The 22,454-nt window shown below is 33.0% G+C and overlaps 3 protein-coding genes across 3 annotated transcripts; 2 read left to right on the top strand and 1 right to left on the bottom strand.

The window, feature by feature from the left end:
- The first annotated feature begins 1,167 nt into the window (after nucleotides 1–1,167).
- On the top strand, nucleotides 1,168–1,833 carry LOC120079129 (probable E3 ubiquitin-protein ligase ATL44). Its single transcript, XM_039033310.1, has one exon. It carries the CDS (start codon nucleotides 1,318–1,320, stop codon nucleotides 1,831–1,833), a length of 516 nt encoding a protein of 171 aa, XP_038889238.1. The 5' UTR covers nucleotides 1,168–1,317.
- An 8,040-nt stretch (nucleotides 1,834–9,873) lies between these two features.
- LOC120080207 lies at nucleotides 9,874–13,271 on the top strand. The gene has a single exon (XM_039034783.1). The coding sequence runs from the start codon at nucleotides 10,222–10,224 to the stop codon at nucleotides 11,182–11,184; it is 963 nt and encodes a 320-aa protein (XP_038890711.1). The 5' UTR covers nucleotides 9,874–10,221; the 3' UTR covers nucleotides 11,185–13,271.
- Nucleotides 13,272–14,797: 1,526 nt separating this feature from the next.
- Nucleotides 14,798–18,749, bottom strand: LOC120079977 (geranylgeranyl transferase type-1 subunit beta). Its single transcript, XM_039034478.1, has 11 exons — nucleotides 18,528–18,749; nucleotides 17,523–17,598; nucleotides 17,387–17,445; nucleotides 17,067–17,206; nucleotides 16,584–16,639; nucleotides 16,424–16,500; nucleotides 16,272–16,317; nucleotides 15,988–16,112; nucleotides 15,685–15,752; nucleotides 15,520–15,607; nucleotides 14,798–15,330 (listed from the first exon to the last, which is right to left on the bottom strand). Exons 1-11 carry the CDS (start codon nucleotides 18,747–18,749, stop codon nucleotides 15,181–15,183), a joined length of 1,107 nt encoding a protein of 368 aa, XP_038890406.1. The 3' UTR covers nucleotides 14,798–15,180.
- Nucleotides 18,750–22,454: the final 3,705 nt, after the last annotated feature.

The following is a 22,454-nucleotide window of genomic DNA, read 5'->3' as shown; positions in this document are numbered from 1 at the left end:
CTACGTACTTGACAAAAAATATAAATTTCTGTTATCACTCTACTATTACACTCATAACGTTGATAGACTAATATCCTATAATTATATATAAAAATGAATAGAAGACGGAATCTATTAGTGATAGACTAAAATCAACAATAAACTAAAGAACGAGCCTATAAGTGATAGACTAATATCATTAGTAGACTTCAAGCTATCGATGATAGACTCAAGATATGAGGCGAAGTAAACTAGTCTATCAACTCGTATTAAAAAAATCATCACTAACCTTTGCAAGTATATATATATATATTATATATATATATATATATATATATTGAACACAAATATATATTATGGCATAAAACGAATGAACTAACTGAGGAAGACTCCAAAGAAAAATCACACAATATCATTAAATTAATCGATGATAAAATCACAAATGAATTCAGATGATTCCAATTTTGTAAAGAAATTGAGAAAAAGAGAACAAAGTCGGCGAAAACACACAAAACACAAAAGAATCGACTGTAAATAATCCAGAAGCATATCAACATGGCCGAAAAAATAGAAGAAATCATGGTGAAGAATAACCAGAAATCACAGTGAAAGGTCGCCAAAAAATCTAAGGAAATCGAATATAATCTAAAGCATACTTGCATGGACAAAAACACAGAAGAAACCACCATGAAGAGTCGCCGAAAAATCGAAGAAATCATGTGAAGATCCGACGAAAAATGGAATAAATTACAGTGAAGAATTGGCAAAAAAACCAAAGAAATCAGGGTGAAGAATGAAGAAAAAGGGAAAATACCAACAATACGCGTGCGATGCTGCGAAAAATTGATAAAAAATGGAGAACACAAAATTGCATGCATATCTATTTTTCCATTTGAAATCAAGGGCATTTTAAGAATATACATCAAGCAAATCACGGCATTAACAAAAAGGTTCTATATTTGTAATTTATTTTAAATTTTCCTATAACCTCAATTAATATACCCTAAAATACTACCAATTGGAATTCGGAATGCGATCAAAAATAGATTATATTAATTTTCATCATAGATTTGTAAACGTTGCCTAAAACAAAACAAACGTATATGGGTGAAAGGTCCTAAATACCCTTTTAAGCCAAAAAGTGATCTCCAAAAAAGACCCTTTTGAAATTTTCGCTAAGATGCTGATTCTTCTAATTCATAACAAACAACGCCATTACAATGCAGGTGTTTTGGAAGTTTCTTTTTGCCTTGAAACCATCACCAATTAACAAACTTCAACACACAAAAGGATTAATTAAACTTAATTAAACCATTAATTTCCCTTTAATCCTCCACGATGTCAGACACCGACGCCACAATTTACAGCCGAAAACTCGACATTTTCCTCGTCGCAATTGGCTCCGCTGGCGCCGTCGTCACCATTTACCACTGCATCATGGCTTGTTGGTGCGATCGCCGCCGCTTCAACTCCGGTGGCCAAACACCGGCAAACGACCCTCACTCCTTGCCGATTACGGATACGCCGCGGAGCACCGAGAATTCGGTGGTTCATTTGATTCCGGCTCACAAGTATGAGAAGCGAATGGCGGTGGACGGCGGGGGTTGCGGTGGAGATCACGGCGAAGGGGATGGCACGTGCGCGATTTGTTTGAGTGAATTTGAAGAAGGGGAGGAAATAAAGACGTTGCCGGAGTGTATGCATTCGTATCACGTGCCGTGTATCGACATGTGGCTTTACTCTCACTCGAGCTGTCCGATGTGTCGTACTAATGCTACTCCGACGTCGTTTCATGATAGGCTGCAGTTTGAAACGCAGCCGAGTTCTGGGATTGTTGTGCACGTGCTTCCATGAGGAATTGAGTGATTTTATACTTTCTTTTATATATATGGAAAAATTAACAATTACCTTCTAACCCGTGACAACACAGTAAATTTCTACCCTTTTCTTATTTTTTTTTTAAATTTTTAATTTGGACCCTTCTTGACAACTGGTTTTTTTTACTCCTTCAACTTTTCAAAATATGAAATTACATTACTGCCCTTTAGAATTTCGAAAGGAAAAAAAAATCTCGAAACCCTCTCCATTTCCTTTTCCTTGCCATTTTCTTCTCTGATTAAGGCCGTATTTAATTAAATAATTTTCAATATAATTTCGGATTTAACCTTTGTTTTTGCTCATTTTGTTGATTTTTCTAAGATGTTGGATTTTTCTGAGATATCTAAACTAATATATGGGTTAAAATGGATGTTTCTAAGATTGTGGTTAAGTGTCAGTCGTAAAACAATTAATTTCTTGAAAATTTAGTTATTGAATTAAGTATGATGAATTGAATGAAGTATGAGTTTAATGAAATGGGGAGATTGCAAAAGTAATTGCACATTTAAAGTTTTCGATGTTTATATCATTTTCATCATCAAGACATCTAAAAAAACAATTTTTTTAAAAAGTGTTCAAAATTCTAAAAAAATCTACAAGAGGGCCAAAAATGTCAATTTTCCTTTTTACTTCGATAACAAAAAGAGAAGAAAAAATTTCTCTTTTTACCTCTCCATTTGTCGGTGCAGCCCAAATAATAGGTAACTAAATGTGAAGTTACTGCAACAAATTAGAATGTAATTTTTTAGGTCAATTGGGGTAAATTATATATTCGAAATCTTAAAAAACAATGTTTGAGATAAGAAGTAAAATTATTTAGTTTGAAAATTATTTAATCGCGAGACAATAATATAAAAAATTAATAAGTCATGGAGCCTATTCAACTTCTCCTTAACCTACTCTAAAAGTTGAGGGTTTTTACTCTCTTTTCAAATGGAACGTGTGACTTTTCAATGTGATAAAAGTTGAAGTGAATTACGTACATCGTTCAAGTGTTTATAAATTGGTTATTTAATAGTGAAGAGAAATTAAAGTGTAAATATAAATGCAAGGTTTGTGTACATATTTTATTAGTTTCATCTATATTGATGATTACATTATTGTTATCAAAACGAACATAACTCAACTGACATATAATATATATTAGCTATCAAGAGGTCTATCTCTATTATACTAAAAGTAAGTTATATTATCATAACTGCATTGAATAATTTTTATTCTTCAAAAGGAGCTTTACACGAAGATCATGAGCTATATGCTAGCATTGTTAGTTTTATTAGGAAAACAAAATTGGTGCTTTGTCCAACTTGATTATAGGAATTCCAACATGTTAAAAAGTGGATTTGCATTTCTTCTTTTCTAACGTTTGATTGTGTAAATATATAAAAACAACTTCAATGTATGGCATCGGTATTAAAAACTTTGTATCATTAATAAAGTATCGCATACTTAACATAAAGTGTGCTATTTTTTTTCCTTGGGACAATAACTAATTAGACAAAACCCAAATAACAACAAAAAATATCACGTGACATAAATAATGTGAGGATGAAGGATACTATCATCATCTTGGCTACCCCTTGAGCGTTAGATTTGAAGGATATTATCTGCATTACTAAGTATGAATCTTGACTGAATCAGTTCCTTATTCCACTCTCCCTTATCTGATAAGAGATATGTCGCATTTCTCCCTTACAAAACATTGGAGTATCCAAAGAGACACTGTTACGTTTCAATCGTGTTCGTGCTTTTGAAGATGAATGATTATGGGGAATATGATTAATCTATCTCTTGGTATGAAGATGATGCTATGCGTAAGATAGAGGATAAACTTATGTTCATGCACACCTTGCTAGTTGCATACAAGTTCTCTTAAGCTAGACACAAGTATAAATCTAACTTAAGTGTCTTGCTAAGCCCAAGGTCGAACACAGGGAATTTAGAGTGAATTAGCGCAAACTTAGTCTTTGGATCTATTGCAGAGAGTTACTAATTGGTCAATGTGCATTGGCTATATACACTAAACTACCATGCAAGGGGAAATAGGAATTCAGAGAAAGGGGAAGAAGATACATGGATGATTGGATCGAGCATTAGATGATATGCGTTGACTTTCTAGTGAAAACAACAAGCCTATATAAGCACAATGAGAATGAAATGGAGATGGTGAAGATGTCTGCTAAAATCTAAGTGTAGATGTGTGATGCATTTGGAGTCTACTCTTTAATTTATGCTCAATGTCTCTCGATGTGGATGCCACACTTATCCTATCTCTAGGTTGCATGCATTAGTTAAAATGAACATGCAAATAACATGAATGATTTTATCTTAAAATTACTTACGCCCTAACTTGATGCGTTCTACAAATAACTACTCTCTTGAGTAACTAAATGTTTTTTCACTTTAATGAACTAATCAAGTGGACTCACGCAACAAACTTTATGCAATTATCAAGTTAAAAGATTCACAGACACAAACAACTTTGTAAATTAACAGATGGAGATGTGGAGAGTGATTGAAATGGAGATTGAATTAAAAAAAATATGTCTTGATACATATAATCTTAGTTGAATCAAATAGGACCGTGAATGAAAATGCTAAGTAAAAGAAAGAAGTCAAGTCCCAAGGTTCAATCTCTTGTCCCCTTTGGCTTGTTTTTGTGCTTGCTGTTAACAACTAGGTAGAAGGGGTGAAGGAGATATCTCTCTCGAGCTTTTCTCCAGTAGCACATTGTTACCAATAGTAGAAAATGGCAATCATCCCTCCTATTTCTTTCTTGCAATTGGCAGAGATGAAGGATAAAAGTTGTCTAACTCTCTAACTAATCTAGCTAACTCCTCAATTGCAGACATCTCTTTATATAGGTAATCAAAATAGCCATTTGGTGATGTGATTGCATTAAATTTCATACTCTAAGACACCCCGACCATTTTTCCTTAATCAGATGCTGCCAGTCAGATATCCATACTTGCAAGTTGTAATTTGATGTTGATTGCACAAGCCAAATGTATTTATTATGCGTAGAAACAGTTGGATGCATGCTCTTTATGATGGCTTTATTTGCAACACTTAGTAAATTTTTCTGATTCCTACATTAAAGTGTGTTAGTGATGCATTTTTTTTTACTTAAATGATACTTTGCATGAGCTTATCACATATATATAATTCCATACATTTTCCTTTATTATAACCGTATTTACATCATTTTTAACCCTAACTATTTCAACTTTGAGAGAATAATAATTTGTACTTGTAGAAGCTATCAAGCACCGTGCTCCCGTCCCTTGAAAGTCGGGTCCATAGCAATTTGAATAAACTGCATATTCCTTACCTTTCACATATGGGACCAACTGTGTCAATGGATTTTGTTTTTATCATTGGTTGATCCCCCACCAAAATCTTGCAAATATTTGACAAATCTCATCATACAAACTTTTGGGAATCTAGAAAAAACAACTAATCATGTAAATTGGGACAATTTGAGCCACTGCTTTAATGAAGACTTCTTTGCTGCCAACAAAGAAAATCTTCTCTTTCCAACATTGCAGGACCTTCCAAACATGCTCGAACACCTCACTCTTATTTTTAGAAATCTAGGAAGGCAAGCCGGAATATTGGATCACATCCGACCTTGTATTCTTGCTGACCATGAACATGGATTTATAGAAATTGATCGTCTGTTATGCGATATTCTCATATGTCTCTAACATCATCTTCACAACACTGCAGTAATTTTTCCGTTGACCGAAAAAAGAAAAGGTTGTCATCTAAAAAAAAGGTGTGAAATAGAATGGTAAAAAGGGTTAATATGCAAACTTGAAAAAGTAGCACAATATTTCTTTTCTTGGAGAATGTTAGAAAGACCTTCAAAACAAATAACAAAGAGGTATGGTGATAACGAACCTCCCTGACGCAAGCCTCTGGAAGCCTTAAACTGTCTCTAACTGTTTCTGTTCAAATGTAATTCATAATAAACTAAATCACGTGGTTGCAAAATCTTGTGCAGATAATGCCACTCAACTTGATCATTGCCTTACTCATATTAAGCTTCAAATAAGCATAGTAATTAATAACTTTACATTAGACATGATTGCTATATATATAAAAGAGAAATTTTGTGGAATGGCCGTTTCAAACCATTGTTTTTGAAAAATATCCAAAAAAAAAAAAAAAATCTATTGAAATATGACCAAACAAATATTGTCGGTTACACTTTTTCCCTATTTACCCTTATTGCTGTATAAGAGATATTTAGATTAAATATTCATTAAAACTTTATCGTTTCCCTTTTTTCAGACAAATCATTTAACCCCTTCTCCCAATTGTTTTATGAGAGCTCCTAAGGATACCAATGGATCTCATGTACATTTTTAATAATAAATATAATATCTTCTTTCATCCGGACATTGTATAGTTTACATCTAGAGAATATAGTGTTGCGGCTCATGATTTCCCAATTTTCTAAAGAAATCGTAGTTTTGGATTGGAATGAAGTTTTTGGGTTCGTGGTTTCTTCAACAAGGATATGTCATACATCTTATTTTAATTTTATCAACATCCCACACGCGCGAGGAGATAGACCAATGTGGGTTCGATGGACATCCCACATGCGCCGCTGTCGTCCGATCGGTCGAGCGAGGTGTGTGTGATGATTATTTTTAATAAAAAATATTATTTTATTTTATTTTATTTATTTATTTATTATTATTATTATTATTTAATCGAAAAAAGGGGGAAACGGTCTGTTCATCCGCGCGCTCAATCCTGTCTCTTATACACATCTAGATGTGTATAAGAGACAGCTTTTATAGAATGATGAAACATCTTAAAGAGAGTGAGCTTCACGACTCAGCCTATAACGAGTTTTTGTTTTATAGGTTTTGCTCTTCACTTGACCGTCGTGCCTTGACAGTTTATAGTTCGTTGTTGGGTCCTGTCGTTTCTACAACACACACATATATATAAGATTATTCATCTCTTTCGTTTAGTTTTGATTGCATGTGATATTATTTTAGATATTTTTTTTTAAAATTAAGGTTAGATTTTGGTTGGTGAAGTTTGTTAGACCTTGCTTTAGATTATTATTTTTCTATGTCAAAATACAACATAATTATAGGAACTAGGTTGTAGGAGTATTTGTGTCCATTATTAAAATTTTAAATAGTCTCAAAGTTAGCCATTCGGTCATTTTAACAAAGAAAAATACGTTTGGCCTTTTTTCAAAATTTTGGCATTTATCCACCGTCCCAATAATTGTTGGATTGACAAAAGAAATGGCAAATTTTAAAGTTTCACTTGGAAAAATGGCAATGTTTCAAAATTACAAAAATAGCAAAATGAATTCATATAATAGAAAATACTAATTAGTAAATGATAAAACTATCCTAAAACAATAAAATTAAGTACAACGAGAATGCAAAGATACATTGCTTAAAAAACAACTCAAATACCGCAAATACACTAAACACAAATATATAGTATATAAACATTCCAGAAGCAAAAATTAAAAATCACCCAATATAGTACTTAATGCTTCCCGTTGCCTATGAACGCATGTATGCGAGGGAAGATGACGACCAAGCGATGGGGTCATTAGAAACTTATGGATGTCTACAACGATAAATTTCCTCCAAGGTGAGAAAGAGCAAAGTTGATTGTACCAATGAAATTGTTGTTGGCAAGTGAATATTTGAAGAAATTACAACTCCAGGACGATATGGCTATAGGAAATATAATTGCATTTGACACCAAAATAGTTGTAGGGAGTTTTATCGTCTTCATTCCATGTGACCATTTTGCTCAGGATCTTGAAAGCCAGCTTTAAATACTATCAATCTTAGAACGCCATTGTTGAAAATGATGTTCAAAGTAGAAACAAAACCAGGAAAAATGTGTGTGAGTAAAAAAAGTCGACGACTTGGCAAGGTTGGTTGTAAAAAACTAGACCAGACGATGAAATTCAAGAAATGGTAGCTGAATCAACGGTAGACATGAGATTGAGAAGGAGAAAATGAGATTTTAGGGGACGACTAAGTGAAGAAGACGAAGAAGATGAGATTTAGGGTCTTTTGTTATCTTATTTTAATAATAATAATAATAATGATAATGTTAATATTAATAATAAACTGAACATATACATATACATACATACATATATATATATATATATGTTCCTTTTTAAGTACAACAAGTCATTTTTACATATTTCTATATGCAAAATTGAAAATATCGAAAAATATGAAAAAAAAAAATCAAACTAATTTGATAACAATATGTATAAAATAATGGGAAAAAAAATAGATACAGTTGAATTTGTAACAAATGTTTAAGCAAATTGAAAGTTAGTTAGATAAAATCAAAATTGACATTAAAAGATAAATTCAAATATAAACTGGGGTAGAATCATGAAGTTTTTGTTTATTATGTTAGTTAGATAAAATCTAATTTGATGATAAAATATAAATTCTAATATAAACGAGGAGAAAAATCAGGCAGAGCTCGTTTAGTTATAATTACAATGCATTCATAGTTCCATTCTCATTTAAGTTCCAACAATTACACTGTATTTATAACTCCATCAACCACAAAACATATGAAAGAAATCTAATTAGTTGTAGAGGCATTGCAAAAACAACAAGATTAAAAAAATGAATACTTATTTATTTGTCAAAAAAATAAACTAATGATATAATAATGTAATAAGATGATAATGAATAAAATGTGATTTAAAAAATACAGAAAATGATAAAATGTAAATTAAATATACAATTGATTTGTTATACGATAATATGTAGAAAAATAAAATCCTAATCAGGATAAAAGGATTTTAATCTGAATTTAAAATAATAAAAAATGAATAAAATAATGTAAAATCTAAAGATATATTATAAATTAAAATCAAGATGGTGATAAACAGATTAAAGATAGATTAATTCTGAATATTTTCGAAAAGTAGTTAAATCAAATCAAAACAGATATAAAACCGGCAATTCAAATTTTTTAAATGGAAGAAAAATTTGACAATTTTATCTCTTGATTCCGTTAGGTTGAAGTTTCATAACCAATAATTCTTTTTATACTGTATTTAACATATGATTCTATTTACACTATATTTTAATTAAGAATTTATACACGATATAACAATTATACCGTATTCGAAAAAAATTGTTAATCAACTATACTAAGGACAATTTAGGAGATTAAAAATATATATATCAGGTGCGTAATACACTTTAGCTAAAAATCTTACTTTTTCCGGGTTTATATATATATATATATATCAGGAGGTACCCGATTTTACTATTTCCTCCGATTACCCTTTTCCTTGTGGGTTGTGGCGTAAGATTGAGAGCCCAAAGGCCCGAAACGAAGTTGAACGAAGCGCGGGCTTCAATAGATTTTCTATTCCCAAAGGAAGAAGGTGAAGAAAGAAAATGGAGTAATAAATTAGAACAGCAGAGCAAAATTCCATATGTTTCTGGTCCCATGTGAGCGTCCCTCGAAGCCCGCATCCATCCGCCCAACCCATAAACAACTCCTGTATTTGCCCACCCTTTTGCTATTCGCCTCTAATTTTTCCTTTTACCCACTTCCTCCTGGTTTTTGTTCAGCACCTTAAACACAGACAACACTGGTTTTCCAGTTTGGGAATCTTTTGCTACCTCCTCTCCTTTGCAATTGTCCTTTTTCAAGCCAGTAGAGTGTTGATTTCTGGCTAAAACTATGCTATTCTCAGCACAAGAGTTGTGGGTATGTTTAATAGATTCTTGGTTTAAAAGGAAAAAAGAGAAGCTCGTAGTTGTAATCATGTTTCATGATTGAAGTGTGTGTGTGATTCTCAGAAACAAAAGGGGNGAACAGCAGAGCAAAATTCCATATGTTTCTGGTCCCATGTGAGCGTCCCTCGAAGCCCGCATCCATCCGCCCAACCCATAAACAACTCCTGTATTCTTCTACTGCTTGCTGATATATTCCACCAATTGGTATCAGAGCATCTTATAAGCATTCAGTGGGGGTTTATTTTTATGTAGTGGGAGTTTTGCTTCTGTCATTGGCATTAAAAGTTGGATAATCTTGAAGCTTTTCTTCTTTTTCTTGATTTCTCGATGATGTAGTACTGTTTTTCCTGTAAGTTGAGGTCTAAATTCATCACATGCTTAATTTCTGCTGAAAGTTGCATCCTGGGAAGTGGGAAGATTTTGAGGCTACTGCATTTCTTGTGAAGTTTTTCTCCTCAAGGAACAATTTGAAGGTTGTTTCTTTTGTTTTGTTTTGTCTGTCTTTGTGAAATGAGAAATTCTGTTTGTGTTTTGTGAAGTGTTGAAGTAATTAGAAGGTTTGGTTGCTGATGTAATTGTGAGGAAGATGAAGTCTCTGAGTAGTGTAGGACTTGGTTTGAGTGTGATCTTTGGTTGTCTTTTCTTGGCTCTTGTTGCTGAGCTTTATTATCTGTTATGGTGGAAGAAGAGGTTCACAGACAGAGATGTTGAAAATGATTATAGTAGCCCAGCTAGAGAGCTATTTTACATGTTTTGTTGGAAAAGGTCATCTTCTTTGAGCCACACAGCTCTAAATCCTCAAGATCTAAGTTCATCAGTAAGATTCACAGAAACAATGATTCATGGAGATGAAGGGCAGTTTAATATGCACACAAACAATGATTTCTTACTGAAACCCTTTGGAGAAGATGGCATAGAGACAGAGTTTATGAGGCTCCAAAGTCTCTCAGGGCCAGCAAGATTTCTCTTCACCATAATAGAAGAAACCAAGGAAGATTTAGAGTCTGAAGATGGAAAGTCCAGAGTAGATAAGAATGGAAAAGAATCAAAAAGTAGGAGCTTGAGTGATCTTCTTCTTACTGTGGAGACTCCATATTTGACTCCATTAGCTTCTCCAACTCTTTTTACACCACCTCTTACTCCTGCAGATTCTTATAAACCCCATGGATTCAATCCTCTCTTTGAATCAGCATCAGATGCAGAGTTTAACAAGTTAAGATCATCTCCACCTCCAAAATTCAAATTTCTACAGGAAGCAGAAGAGAAACTTAAGAGGAAACTACTTGAAGCAGCTGAGAAAGGGGTTCATAATAATTCCATAGAGTCTGTTGAAGATTCAAGAACTAAAGCTTCCATGGAGAAATTACTTAAAGATGAAGAGGACAAATCTTATATTACAATTGTTGTTGACAGGAACCAAGATATGGAGCTGAATCACCATCATCATCAATGTACACAACAGTATCATTCAAGCACTTCTTCACAGGTACTTCCTTTGCCATCTTCACCTTCAACCTTCAGTTCATCAATCACCAAGAAGCCAATCTAACCATTAGGATTGATTCACCAAAGTCGAAAATGGGTATTTATTTTTTTTATTTTTAATCTTTAACCCTTCTTTGTTGGGTTAAACTTGTTGCTTTTGAAGTGTTTTTAAGGGTGGGAGTTTGTAGGCTAAGCTAATCTCTGCTGCATTGCAATTACCTTTTTCGACTGTCTTAAAAACTTGAAGGACAACATTCTCTGAAAAATGATGTTGAGAAATGGAAGGTGGGCCTGATGCAAGTGGATGGGTGGACTTGTGGGATATTTGTTTTATTCAATCTCCATGTCTCCTAAGCTTGTCAGATACCTATAAGTCTTCTTGTGGCTGATGGTAAGGTTGAAACTTTGGGGTAGAAGGGAGCTTTGTAAAATCCTTTTCTTTTTTGAACCTAATGCTTTTCTGCTGTTTCTTTCCTCTTCCTCCTCTCCCCTTCCCCTCATTTTTTCCATATTTCCATTAAGCTTTTTTAGTTGAAAACTTGGGTTTGTTTGATAACCATTTCCTTTTTTATTTTTAGTTGCTGAAAATCAGATTTATAAACATTACTTTCACCTCTTATTTCGTTGCTTTGTTATCTACCTTCTAAAATGTTATCAAAATCCAAGCTAAGTTCTAAAAAGAAAAAAGTAGATCTCGCATGATAACTATTTAGTTTTTGAAAACCGTTCCAATTTTCTCTTAATTTGTTTTTATCTTTTTGAATATATATTTAGATTTTTAGTCAAAAGTCGCCCCAAAAAAAAGTTTTTAAAAACTATTTGTATTTTAGCTTTCAAATTTTTTACTGGATTTCAAGAATACTACTAAAAGGTAGATTGACCATCATAGATTGACCTAATAGTAAAAAAGGAGATATAGTCTCAATAAATGGTTAAGATCCATGGTTGGTCATCTACCTAGGAATTGATATCTGGACACCTAAATGTTGTAGGGTCAGGCAGGCTATTTCGTGAGATTAGTCGAGGTACGCATAAGCTGGTCTGGACACTCACGAATATAAAAAAATACTACTAAAAGGTAGATAACCAAACAAAGAAACCATTAAGTGGAAGCAATGTTTACAAACTTAATTTCTTCAAATCTTTTGGTTTCTTTGGTGTGAACGTAAACATCATATTTTCAGGGATTCCTCTTCTACCTTTGATCATTATATGAATTTGGTCTTTACCAATACTTTTCTTTGGTGCATTAAAGTTCATTTTTTTTTTCTTTACAATTGGAGAGCTTTCTTATAAATCACCTTTAGGCGTGGGTTTTTCCAACATTCATTCATTAAATGATATGAAATGTTTCTTTATCCCCCAAAAAAAAGAAAGACAAATTTAATTTTCAAAAGTAAAAAACCAAATAGTTATCAAACATGAACTTAATGTTTGAACTCAATTTTTAATAACTTGTTTCTACTTTTGTAATTTGACTCGAAACTCAAATATTTCGTTAAGGAAGGTGGAAAACACAGTAAAGAAATATGAAGAAACAAGTAAGAAACCGAAAACAAAATCGTTATGAATAAGATCTTAACAACTTTTAACTCTTCCATAACAATATAACATATCCTTATGAAAAGACTAAGACTTGCCTTCCATCAACTTTATACTAAGAAATAGGTAGATGAATTCGCAAAGGGTTATTCAGCAGTACGTGGCTTGAAAAAGTACCACTCACAACAAAGAGACAGAGGTGGACAGGTTTTTAGATGCTTTTGCCTTTCTTTTTTCCTTAAAACGACAAAGGTAGGAAATTGCTCGTGAAAATGTATTGTCGGAATAGGTTGCTGCCCCCACCTTTAAGAATCATTACAGCCATTGCCTTTTACCTGTGTTTTATATTTTTTTTTTAAAGCTGATATGTCCATAGCTGAATCATGACTCTTGAACTTTAGTGGCACATGTACTCATAATATGTTCTTTCTTTTTTTTATTTGGCCCATACCCTTCAAAATGTTTTCAACACAATTTTCTCACATTTCACTTCTTGGGAGTGTAATAACATGATTTTGTTAAAACTTTTGTTCATGTCGATTCAAATATAGTTTAGTGAATAGAGTATTTTTGTACGGATGATCCTTTTATGAGTATCTTTATGATTAATGACGGTCCCCACAAATGTATGAAATCTAACATTTTGCTTACATAAAAGCACATTACCGCATTTTATAACATATCGCGTTAGAAATGACTATGTCTATCGTAACTCTAATGCGATGACCATCTCTATCACAATGAGGTGAGAAAAATGAAAACCATAATAAAGATGACCATCGCGTTAAAGTTATGATAGATATGACCATCTCTAATGTGATACGGTATAAAATGGGTTAGATTTCATACGTTTGTGGGGAGGACATAAAAGTGCTCGTGAAAAGGTCATATGTACAAAAATCTCTAGTGAATAAGAACATTTATTATTATTTTGAAGATTAATAGTTTGATTCGATTTCCAGTACTTTGTAGATCCCAAAAAGGAATATTTGTTATTGGTATGAATTGGTCCAAAAGAGACAAGTTGTGGAATTATATTTTGAAATTAAGTTCAGGCTGTAATACTCACTTGTTCTATATATTTTATGAAATTTTGATTTTGAATTTAAGGGTTAGCACAAGCCAACTCAGACTCTCAATTGTGGGAGAGAAATTACATTGGTTCTAAACTTCCCTTATCATATTACATTATTGATCTTTTTTAAAAATTTGAAGTGTTACAATATTTTAGGGATGTCAGGAAGGAAAATTCAACCATTCATGATTATAAAAGTAAAGGAAGTTAGTAGTAATAAAGTAATATATTTGCTATAAGAAAAGATTACTATATTCCTATATTCGTTAAAATAAAAGATAATTATATTCTTATATTCACCCAAAACAAAGATAAATATATTATTCCGATAATTTTTTTTATAATAAGATGATTGAACCTTTGACTTTAAAAAAAGGGTTTCAAAATTTTTGAAATTATGTTTTATTCCGATATTTTGAATAGAAATTAGTCCAGGCTAATTTGGAACTATGGATAGTGTGATATCTAACATTATACGAATTTTCTTGACAATTATAAAAGAAAAAAAGTTAAAATAGTTATCCCATGACATTAAACAAATACATTTACAAATTAGCTTGGCAACTCGAAGATATATGTAAAAAATACTTAACAAATATCTGATACAAACATTTCTTTTGTTTATTTGACCAAAAAGATTCACAAGATCAAACTAAAATTTTATAAGAGCAATAAATCATATTTTGGTAGACCAATAATGTCTTTAAAAAGGACCAAAATCATCAAATCAAATAGACAGATTGATTGAACTTCAGCATGATTTGCTAGCATTCCTTTGAAGTAAGTGAATTCCATATTCTTAGCTCTTACGAATGCTTTTTCCACCTTTCTTTAGACATATGGAAAGTGAAGCAAAAACTGAAACATTATAAGATTTGAAGTACTATTAAAAAGAAGTGTTTATACCGTTTCTTTGTCCTCCTTCAGTATCAGTAGCTTCTTGCTCTAACAGAGACAAGTTCAATGAATGGATGATCTTGGCATCAGAGGCAAAACATGAATGTGTTCATGCACTATGCCCACAGATTATGCAAGCAAATTTGGAAGAATGAACAAATTGTTACTGATAAATTGCTGAGGAAGCAAAGACTTGTTTAATTGAATTTAAAGAAATATAGCATCAAAACCAGATCCTGTGTTTAAAACTTAAAATATAAAATTACAATCAGAAGAAGGGATGACGGGCTTTTTAGATAGTATACAAACAGGGATTCTGGATGAAGCTCCATCTGGAGTTGTGAATAGCTAAGATCAAACTCTACATTTCTTTGTGATAAGTTGTGTAGGCCAAGTGAAAGATTTGGAAAAGGGGAGAGGAATGATACCCAAATCGGCAAAAGCAGTGAAAATGATTCATCCCATGTCAAACGAACGTTCTAATGATACCCAAATCGGCAAAAGCAGTGAAAATGATTCATCACATGTCAAAGGAACGTTCCTATGTTAGATTCCCCAGGCAGAAGCATCTGTTATTCCGAGTTCAACAAACAGAGAGTTGATGTTGGGTTCTTCCAACAGGCTAAAAGCAGTAAATCCATAGTAGGAGTGGTATAAATCAGGAAAATCCAATGGAAACTTGCTGAAACCACCATACTGTCAAGCAAAATTACGGCAAAAAGTTATTGAACTTCGAACCCTTTTAGTTAGTTCAAAGGTTGAGACTAGGGATCAAAATTTGGTTATCGATTCTAAACCTGTGCTTTCATGATTTATCCACGGGAAATTTTTGAATGTTTGTTTTAAGAATGAAAGTGAACTGGAGGTAAAGAGAAATGATACTACCTTAGACTGGCAAGTCAACAAAAATGTCTTCAAAGCCTTCTTATTAATGAAATCAAGGCCTCCCAAAATCCTCAAGGTAGATCCAATCCTACCACAACATTGCTTAGTCAAGAGCTAAATCCCATATTACCCTAGAAAAACGGTCACACCTACATTTTTCCTTACCAAAACGCATAACAAGTGTCAGCAGGCTTGTTAGGTCGACCTTGAAATCCTCCATTGGCTGCCTGTTTCTACATCCGGATACAATAACATTTAGGCAACGCCTCGATAAATAGTTGAGAAACGCATTGACATAAGAAAGCAACTAAGTTGAGAAAAATCAAAGAGAGGACAAACTATTTTTCATAAATGTGTCTTTGTTTCCAATCTACCCTTGGCCCTTTATTTTCTAGTAAAAGTCAAATTTTGAAGCATTACGATGTCCAGGGGTTGAAACTCTTTTGTGGTAGAATGATGAAAACAAACCTGCAAGCACCACTCCAGCAACAACGGGACGTTTATTATGGAAGAAGGATTGTCTCTAAAGAGAAGATCATCTTCAATGAAACCCATTAAACGGAGAGATGCAATAGCACAATACGTTCCACCGCCTGTGTCACTAAATCCAACCATTCGTAAATAACGATCAACTTCATGAAACGAACAACGCTGGAAACTACAATCGATCTTAGACCTTATGTTTTTGTGAGTTCAACAAATAAAGGCACACAGGTATTAAATTTATTAATCAACGGTATTGTTAATCTCACCATGAGATTCTGAACCAGGAGTTAACCCGAAGCCACCATCATACGACTACAAGAAAGGCATTACAAAAATGTCAAGATGATTCATTATTTTCTATAGGAGGACAACATAATAAACACACATACGTCAAGATTGTGGCAGTCTTCAAACAAACCTGGCAGTTCAAAATATAGGTTTTAGTTTTCTGCCTGTCCATCCCGCTCCAATTCTCAAGCATATAACAGATGGCAGCTGAGTAATGGGTTAATGGCATCACAAATATATTATACTAATATTCCCATAGTTTAAGAAGAAAGCCACAAACTTTCATATACCAGCACAATAGACGAACCGAAGGTCAGCCTCTGCTCCGACATGGATAGGCACAAAGCTGTCAGAACAAACATTGGTGCCAAAGAGGATTGGATTCGACATTGTTACACCATTTTTTATTTTTTATTTTTTTTTAAAAAAAGCAGAGAATGTGTCAGCATAATAATGGAGATGGATCTATGATAAAAACAAATTCTCATGTTACATATTAAATTTCCACAATAGTACATAAACATTTAACTTCAGAAGGTTCACCAACATTCTTAGCAGCAGTATGCATACACCTTGTGTTTTTGGTTCAAGAAAAAGTTTTAAATACATGCCAACCTTTTTCATTAAGTAATATCTACTTAAGATCAAATAATGAATAGATGTGAGAGGTACCAATAAATAGCCCAGTCAATCTGATGAAGATACATTATAAGAATCAATTTTAATTAATTTTAGATCAATTAATCAACGAACATAAAAGCTTATAAGAATACCTCCCATCAGATTGTTGAAGGTTTCTCATTGAGATTGCAATTGATTCAGAGTTAATATTGGAGAAGTCGTAACCAATGACCTTCAGTATTGCAAGGGCACAATATGTGCTCGCCAAGTGACTACCGTTGTGAATTAAATCCTATAAGCAGAAATCAACTATTATTAGAAAAAATATGTACGGGTCTCATTTGCACTGCATTAACTGTATGTCCCAATAGTAAGAGCAGATATTGGATGCCTGACGAAACAAATCATAAACATTAATACGCTATCTTCAAAACTCCAACAGGGAGCTTTGTGCATAATGTGTTTATCATACCCCATTCTCGTCTGGAGGAAACTGAGAACTTCTCGATCCGCAGAATCCATAAAACTCTCCTGCATCAAACCCAAAGCTAATTAGAAGGCACTTTCTCCATATAAATTTTACACTTTCTTTCTTAGGAAGTTCATACCATTGGTTTTTTCAGCCTTGTTTGAAGGAATTGCTTGAAAGGACAAGACCCAATTAGCAATTTTGTCCTTGTCCACCTAAAACAATTTCCAATATCTAATGTTATTCCTTTTCAAGCTTCGTTATTTTAAGACAATACGTTGGTTAAGGAAATAATCAATGCATTGCGCATTTTAGCTAATCATGGAGATAATAGCTGCACAAACGGTGATAAACATATAAGACACAAGTTTTCTTTTTTTTATAAGAAAAACCACTTCCATTGAGAAAAAAATGAAAGAATACAAGGGCGACAAAAACCCAGCCCACCAAAAGGAGAACCCTCTAAAGGAAGGGGTCTAGCTAAACAAAATAACACCTATAGAATAATTACAAAAGACCCTCAAATTCGAAGCTCAAAGAGAAACATGATAATGCACAAGGGAACAAAGCTCACAAGAGTCCCTCTCTGCTCATATAAGACACAAGTTAATAGCAAGCATATTGTCATCACTATAATAGTTCTACAGCTAGTTGGTTCAAAACTCATTCCTCTAATATAATTAAGATAGTTCTACAGCTAGTTGGTTCAAAACTCATTCCTCTAATATAATTAAGAGTTGAATAGATTTACAAAGAAAAATCCACAACTCAGATCAAAATTTAGATACAAGAACTCGAATAACAGCCCAAAACACTCTTCCCAAAAACCCCCACCCCTCAAATTCAATATCACCCTCATTTTCAGTTCTCACAGCAAAACTTCTCCATATCTACAATCAAACAATTAATGGGATCACATAACTAGCACAGGTTCCTTTAAGCCGCAACGATTACCAAGAGTAAGATTTATAATCAGAAAGAAAAACATTCCCAATTCCAAAATTCCAAATAGTCTAATCCGAGCAATTCATAGGCAGTATTGGGTATAATCAAAGGGATAGAAATTCAACGGAAAAGAGGAAACCTAAACATTTCAATGATAACACAAATCTAAATTTAATAGTGAATTAAAAATTGTACCCACACGATCCACGGCACCAAGAAGGTGAAGGCCGGAGATGACGAAGTAAGCAAGTGTAAGGTGGTTAATCTCTTGAGTTTGATACTGAAAAGGCAACAACTGGTACATCATCTCCAAGAACATCACATGACGATCTCTATCGAACCCAGAAGAAGAAGAAGGAGGAGGAGGAGGAGAGGAAGAAGGAGTGGAGGAATCTTGAAGAAGGTTCGACTCTGAATCCATGGCGACGCCTCTCTAGATGCCTGGAAGACTCCTGCTTTCACTGCGTTGGCAAGTGCGATGTCTTTGGCTTTTGGACATTTTAATCGGGCTAGTTGCATAAACAGAATTAAGTCCAAAATAATAGAATATGTAGTACAAAAATAAAATAATTGTATATATAGATCAAAAATGATAAAAGACTAAAAAATTCATGCCTAGTCATCATTTTGTTCACTTCTTCCCGGTTTTATCAAATTAAAAGCTATCACTGATAGCAACTATTAGTGATAACCACTGATAGTTGCTATCGCTGATAGCTTCTATTAATTGTTATCTATGATAGCTTTCAATTTGAGAAAAATTAATACAATCTTGAAATATTAGCTTTTAATTTACTATCAATTATTAGTAGCTATCATTGATTCACTTTCATCAATTGGAATCAACATTTAAATATTACTACTTATGCCTATCATTGGCTATCAATGATAAATTTATAAATAGTGATCAACTTTGAAAGAAGACAACAACTTTGATTACCATAGTAATTATCACTAATAATCTTTTATCATGGCTATCACCGATAATAACTACCACTCATTATCACTAATAGACTTTCATCAATTAGAATCAACCTTGAAATATTAACACTTAAGGCTATCAGTGATAGACTTTTATAACTGATCACTGGTTATCACTGTAATGACCCGACCCCCTAAGACTTAAGTTAGGCCGTTACTAAATACATGCATGCATGGAACTCAAAACGACACTCGGTTATGGCGAAATAAATGCTAATTAAATATGGTAAGTTCAAAAGACTTTAATTAAATTGAAATACTAATGGATAGTAAATGAGTCTGAAAAACGATTCTTAAAGTAAGTTTTAAACATCAAAACTAAAAGTTAAGAGAAACATGAAAAGAACTCTAAATTTCATGTTGCGAAAGCGTAAAAACTAGTCCTAATGGCTCGATCACGAATTTCGCTTGTCCATCGTCAGTGCATCTCTACCCTTACCTGAAATAACAACATGAGAAAGAATGAGTATAAAATACTCAGTAAGTAACCCCACTACTAAGGTCTAGCTGGGTATCTATGTCCTCTAGATACTCACCTCTGGTGAAACATATAAACTGCTTTAGTCCTCATAGGACACATATGCACATGAAACAAGAAGAAGACTGAGTCTTATCCTACTGTAGTTAAGTATGCCCACTACCTCTGGTGAATCCCGAAGGAGATACAAACTGGTGAATCCCGAAGGAAACACAAACTGGTGAATCCCGAAGGAAACACAAAATCTAACGGACATCTAACTAATCAGTAAGGACATTTGCACGGTCTCAACATCATAATCATCACTGTACGAATCTATGACATACATATAAACCTCAACATCATGGCTATACAACATACACATATACCTCAACATCATGGTTCTATAACATATATGTGTATCTCAACATCATGGTTCTACAACATACATGTGTACCTCAACATCATCAGATCAAATACAACCATATGGAAGCACATACCATCTCACACTAGCATTCAAGTGTCTATGTACATAAATAAATAATTCATATCTCGTACTAGAACATACTGTGATCATATTATACTATCAGTCTATCATGCTAACATTTTGCCATAACGTACATTTATCATGCTAGCATACATCTAATGCCTGGCCCGTGGGCAGTTCCAATAGTAAGATTACTTACCTTGATATTAGGTAGCAATTGAATCTTTATGAAATTATTGAATCCTTAATCAAGCCTAAACATAAACCAAGCTTTAAAATTAATACTTAAGGCCAAATTCCAAACACCAAAATATTACAAAATATTTCCAGATGACCTTATCTAAGGTGTGGTCCAATTCGAATTCACCTTCCAAACCTCTAATTTTAAGTCTGAATAATTAGCAAACTAAACTCTTCATCATCTTGAATGAAATTCTTGAATCAACCCCCTAATCATAATTTGAAATTAGGCTTACATGATTAAAGCTTGAATCAAATACATACTTCACTACCAATGTCTCAAATAGATTATCCATATGTAGTTTGTCAAAAAATCACTTCCAAATGACTTTACCAAAATTTCTCAACAACCAAAATTAATCTACAAGAGGGTAATCAAAGCATAAAACTTACCAAAACTCGCTGAAACAAACTCCAACTTCACTGAACAACACCTCAATACCTTCACAAACAATGAGTATCAACCAATTGATGCCAAAAGTAAATGAGTATTCAAGAATCAACCGAAAACAAATCCAAACGGCAGAAATCTTACCCAAATTGATAGATCCAGTGGTGGACGGAGGTCATAAAGAAGAAACTGACGCGGCGGCTTTGGGCGGCGTCGAACGGGCTCACAAACGTGAGGAAAAAAGGGGGTGGGGTTTGACTTTTTATAAAAAAGAAATAATAATAAAACAAAAAAGGAAGTAAATATAATTACATTTAATTCATTTCCGTTTTATACTATTAAATTCCTTTCCGTTTCAAAAGAAAATTAATTCCTGCCATTAATTTCAAATTTGAATAATTTCATGCCAACAATTAAATTCTCACACTTACACTTGAAGTCCAAAATTCCAAAAATTCCCTCCAACTAATAACAATTACTGAAATTCCAAATAATAAAGTTACTGAAATTACATTATTACTAAAAAATGTGCGGGGTGTTACAATCACCTTTGAAAGAAACTCGATATATAGATATCACCTAAGTTTTATCACCGATATCACTTACATCACTCATATTGTGGTTATTAGTGGTAGCTTCTTTCACTGATAACATCACTAATAAGATGCTATCAATGATCTCACTGATATCATGCTATCAGTGATAGTTTTCTATCACCGATAACATGCTATCAGTGGTAGCTTCTATCACCAATAACGTGCTATCGGGTAGCTTCTATCATCGATAACATGCTAATCACTGGTAAATGTTATCAATAGTAGCTTCTATCAATTATAGTAAGTGAACACCTTTTTGCCCATTTCTTGTCCTTCCCAAACATTTATAAGTCCCTTTTCTTTTTGATGATAGTTTCTATCACTGATAAATATGCTATTAGTGATAACTTCTAGGCATTTCACTTACATTTTAGTTCGAGATTCAACTTGATTAATTAAATTGACTAAGTTGGCTATCAATGATAGATTTCTATAAATGGATATTAACTATGAAAATATAATCAAAGATTAAGCTATCAATGATAGAAAATATTAGTGGCTTTCATTTGCTATTTATATTTATTATTTGTTATAATAATCAAACTTGATGATTGGCTTCTTGGTGTTAAGTCACTTATGAATTGAGTACTTTCAAGTCCTAAGTCCTACGTACGGAACTCAGCTTCATAATTCTTGTGAAAAAAGGGGAAGAAGAAAAAATTCAAATAAAGGAAAGAAAAAATTTAAAAATAAGAGAAAGAGAAGAAGCAAAAACTGAAAAAAGGAAAGAAAATTAAATAGAAAAAAGGAAGCAAAAATGAGACAAAAGAAGGAAATAAAAGAAAATAACAAAATAAATGAAAGAAAAAGAAAGGGAAAAAGAAGGAAATGAAAGAAAATAAAAAAATAAAGGAAAGAAGCAAACATCGAATAAAGGAAAGAATAAAATAAGGGAAAAAGCAAAAATTGAGAAAGAAAATAAAATTAAAATAAAATAAAATAAAAAAAAGGAGGGAAGAAGCAAAAATCGAAGA

The sequence above is a fragment of the Benincasa hispida genome, chromosome 6, assembly GCF_009727055.1.
Source record: "Benincasa hispida cultivar B227 chromosome 6, ASM972705v1, whole genome shotgun sequence".
Classification (NCBI taxonomy): Eukaryota; Viridiplantae; Streptophyta; class Magnoliopsida; order Cucurbitales; family Cucurbitaceae; genus Benincasa; species Benincasa hispida.
The sequence above is the reverse complement of the archived record's forward strand: the minus strand, read 5'-3'. Positions and strand labels throughout refer to the sequence as shown.

Excerpts from the sequence above, each read along its gene's own strand:
- LOC120080207 (XM_039034783.1), top strand. The coding sequence starts at position 10,222 with ATGAAGTCTCTGAGTAGTGTAGGACTTGGTTTGAGTGTGATCTTTGGT.
- LOC120079977 (XM_039034478.1), bottom strand. The coding sequence starts at position 18,749 with ATGGATTCAGAGTCGAACCTTCTTCAAGATTCCTCCACTCCTTCTTCC. Across the intron at positions 17,599-18,527 it reads TTCTTGGTGCCGTGGATCGT|GTGGACAAGGACAAAATTGC; the intron begins GTGGGTACAATT and ends AAATTGTTTTAG. Across the intron at positions 15,331-15,519 it reads TGTTGACTTGCCAGTCTAAG|TATGGTGGTTTCAGCAAGTT; the intron begins GTAGTATCATTT and ends TTTGCTTGACAG.
- LOC120079129 (XM_039033310.1), top strand. The coding sequence starts at position 1,318 with ATGTCAGACACCGACGCCACAATTTACAGCCGAAAACTCGACATTTTC.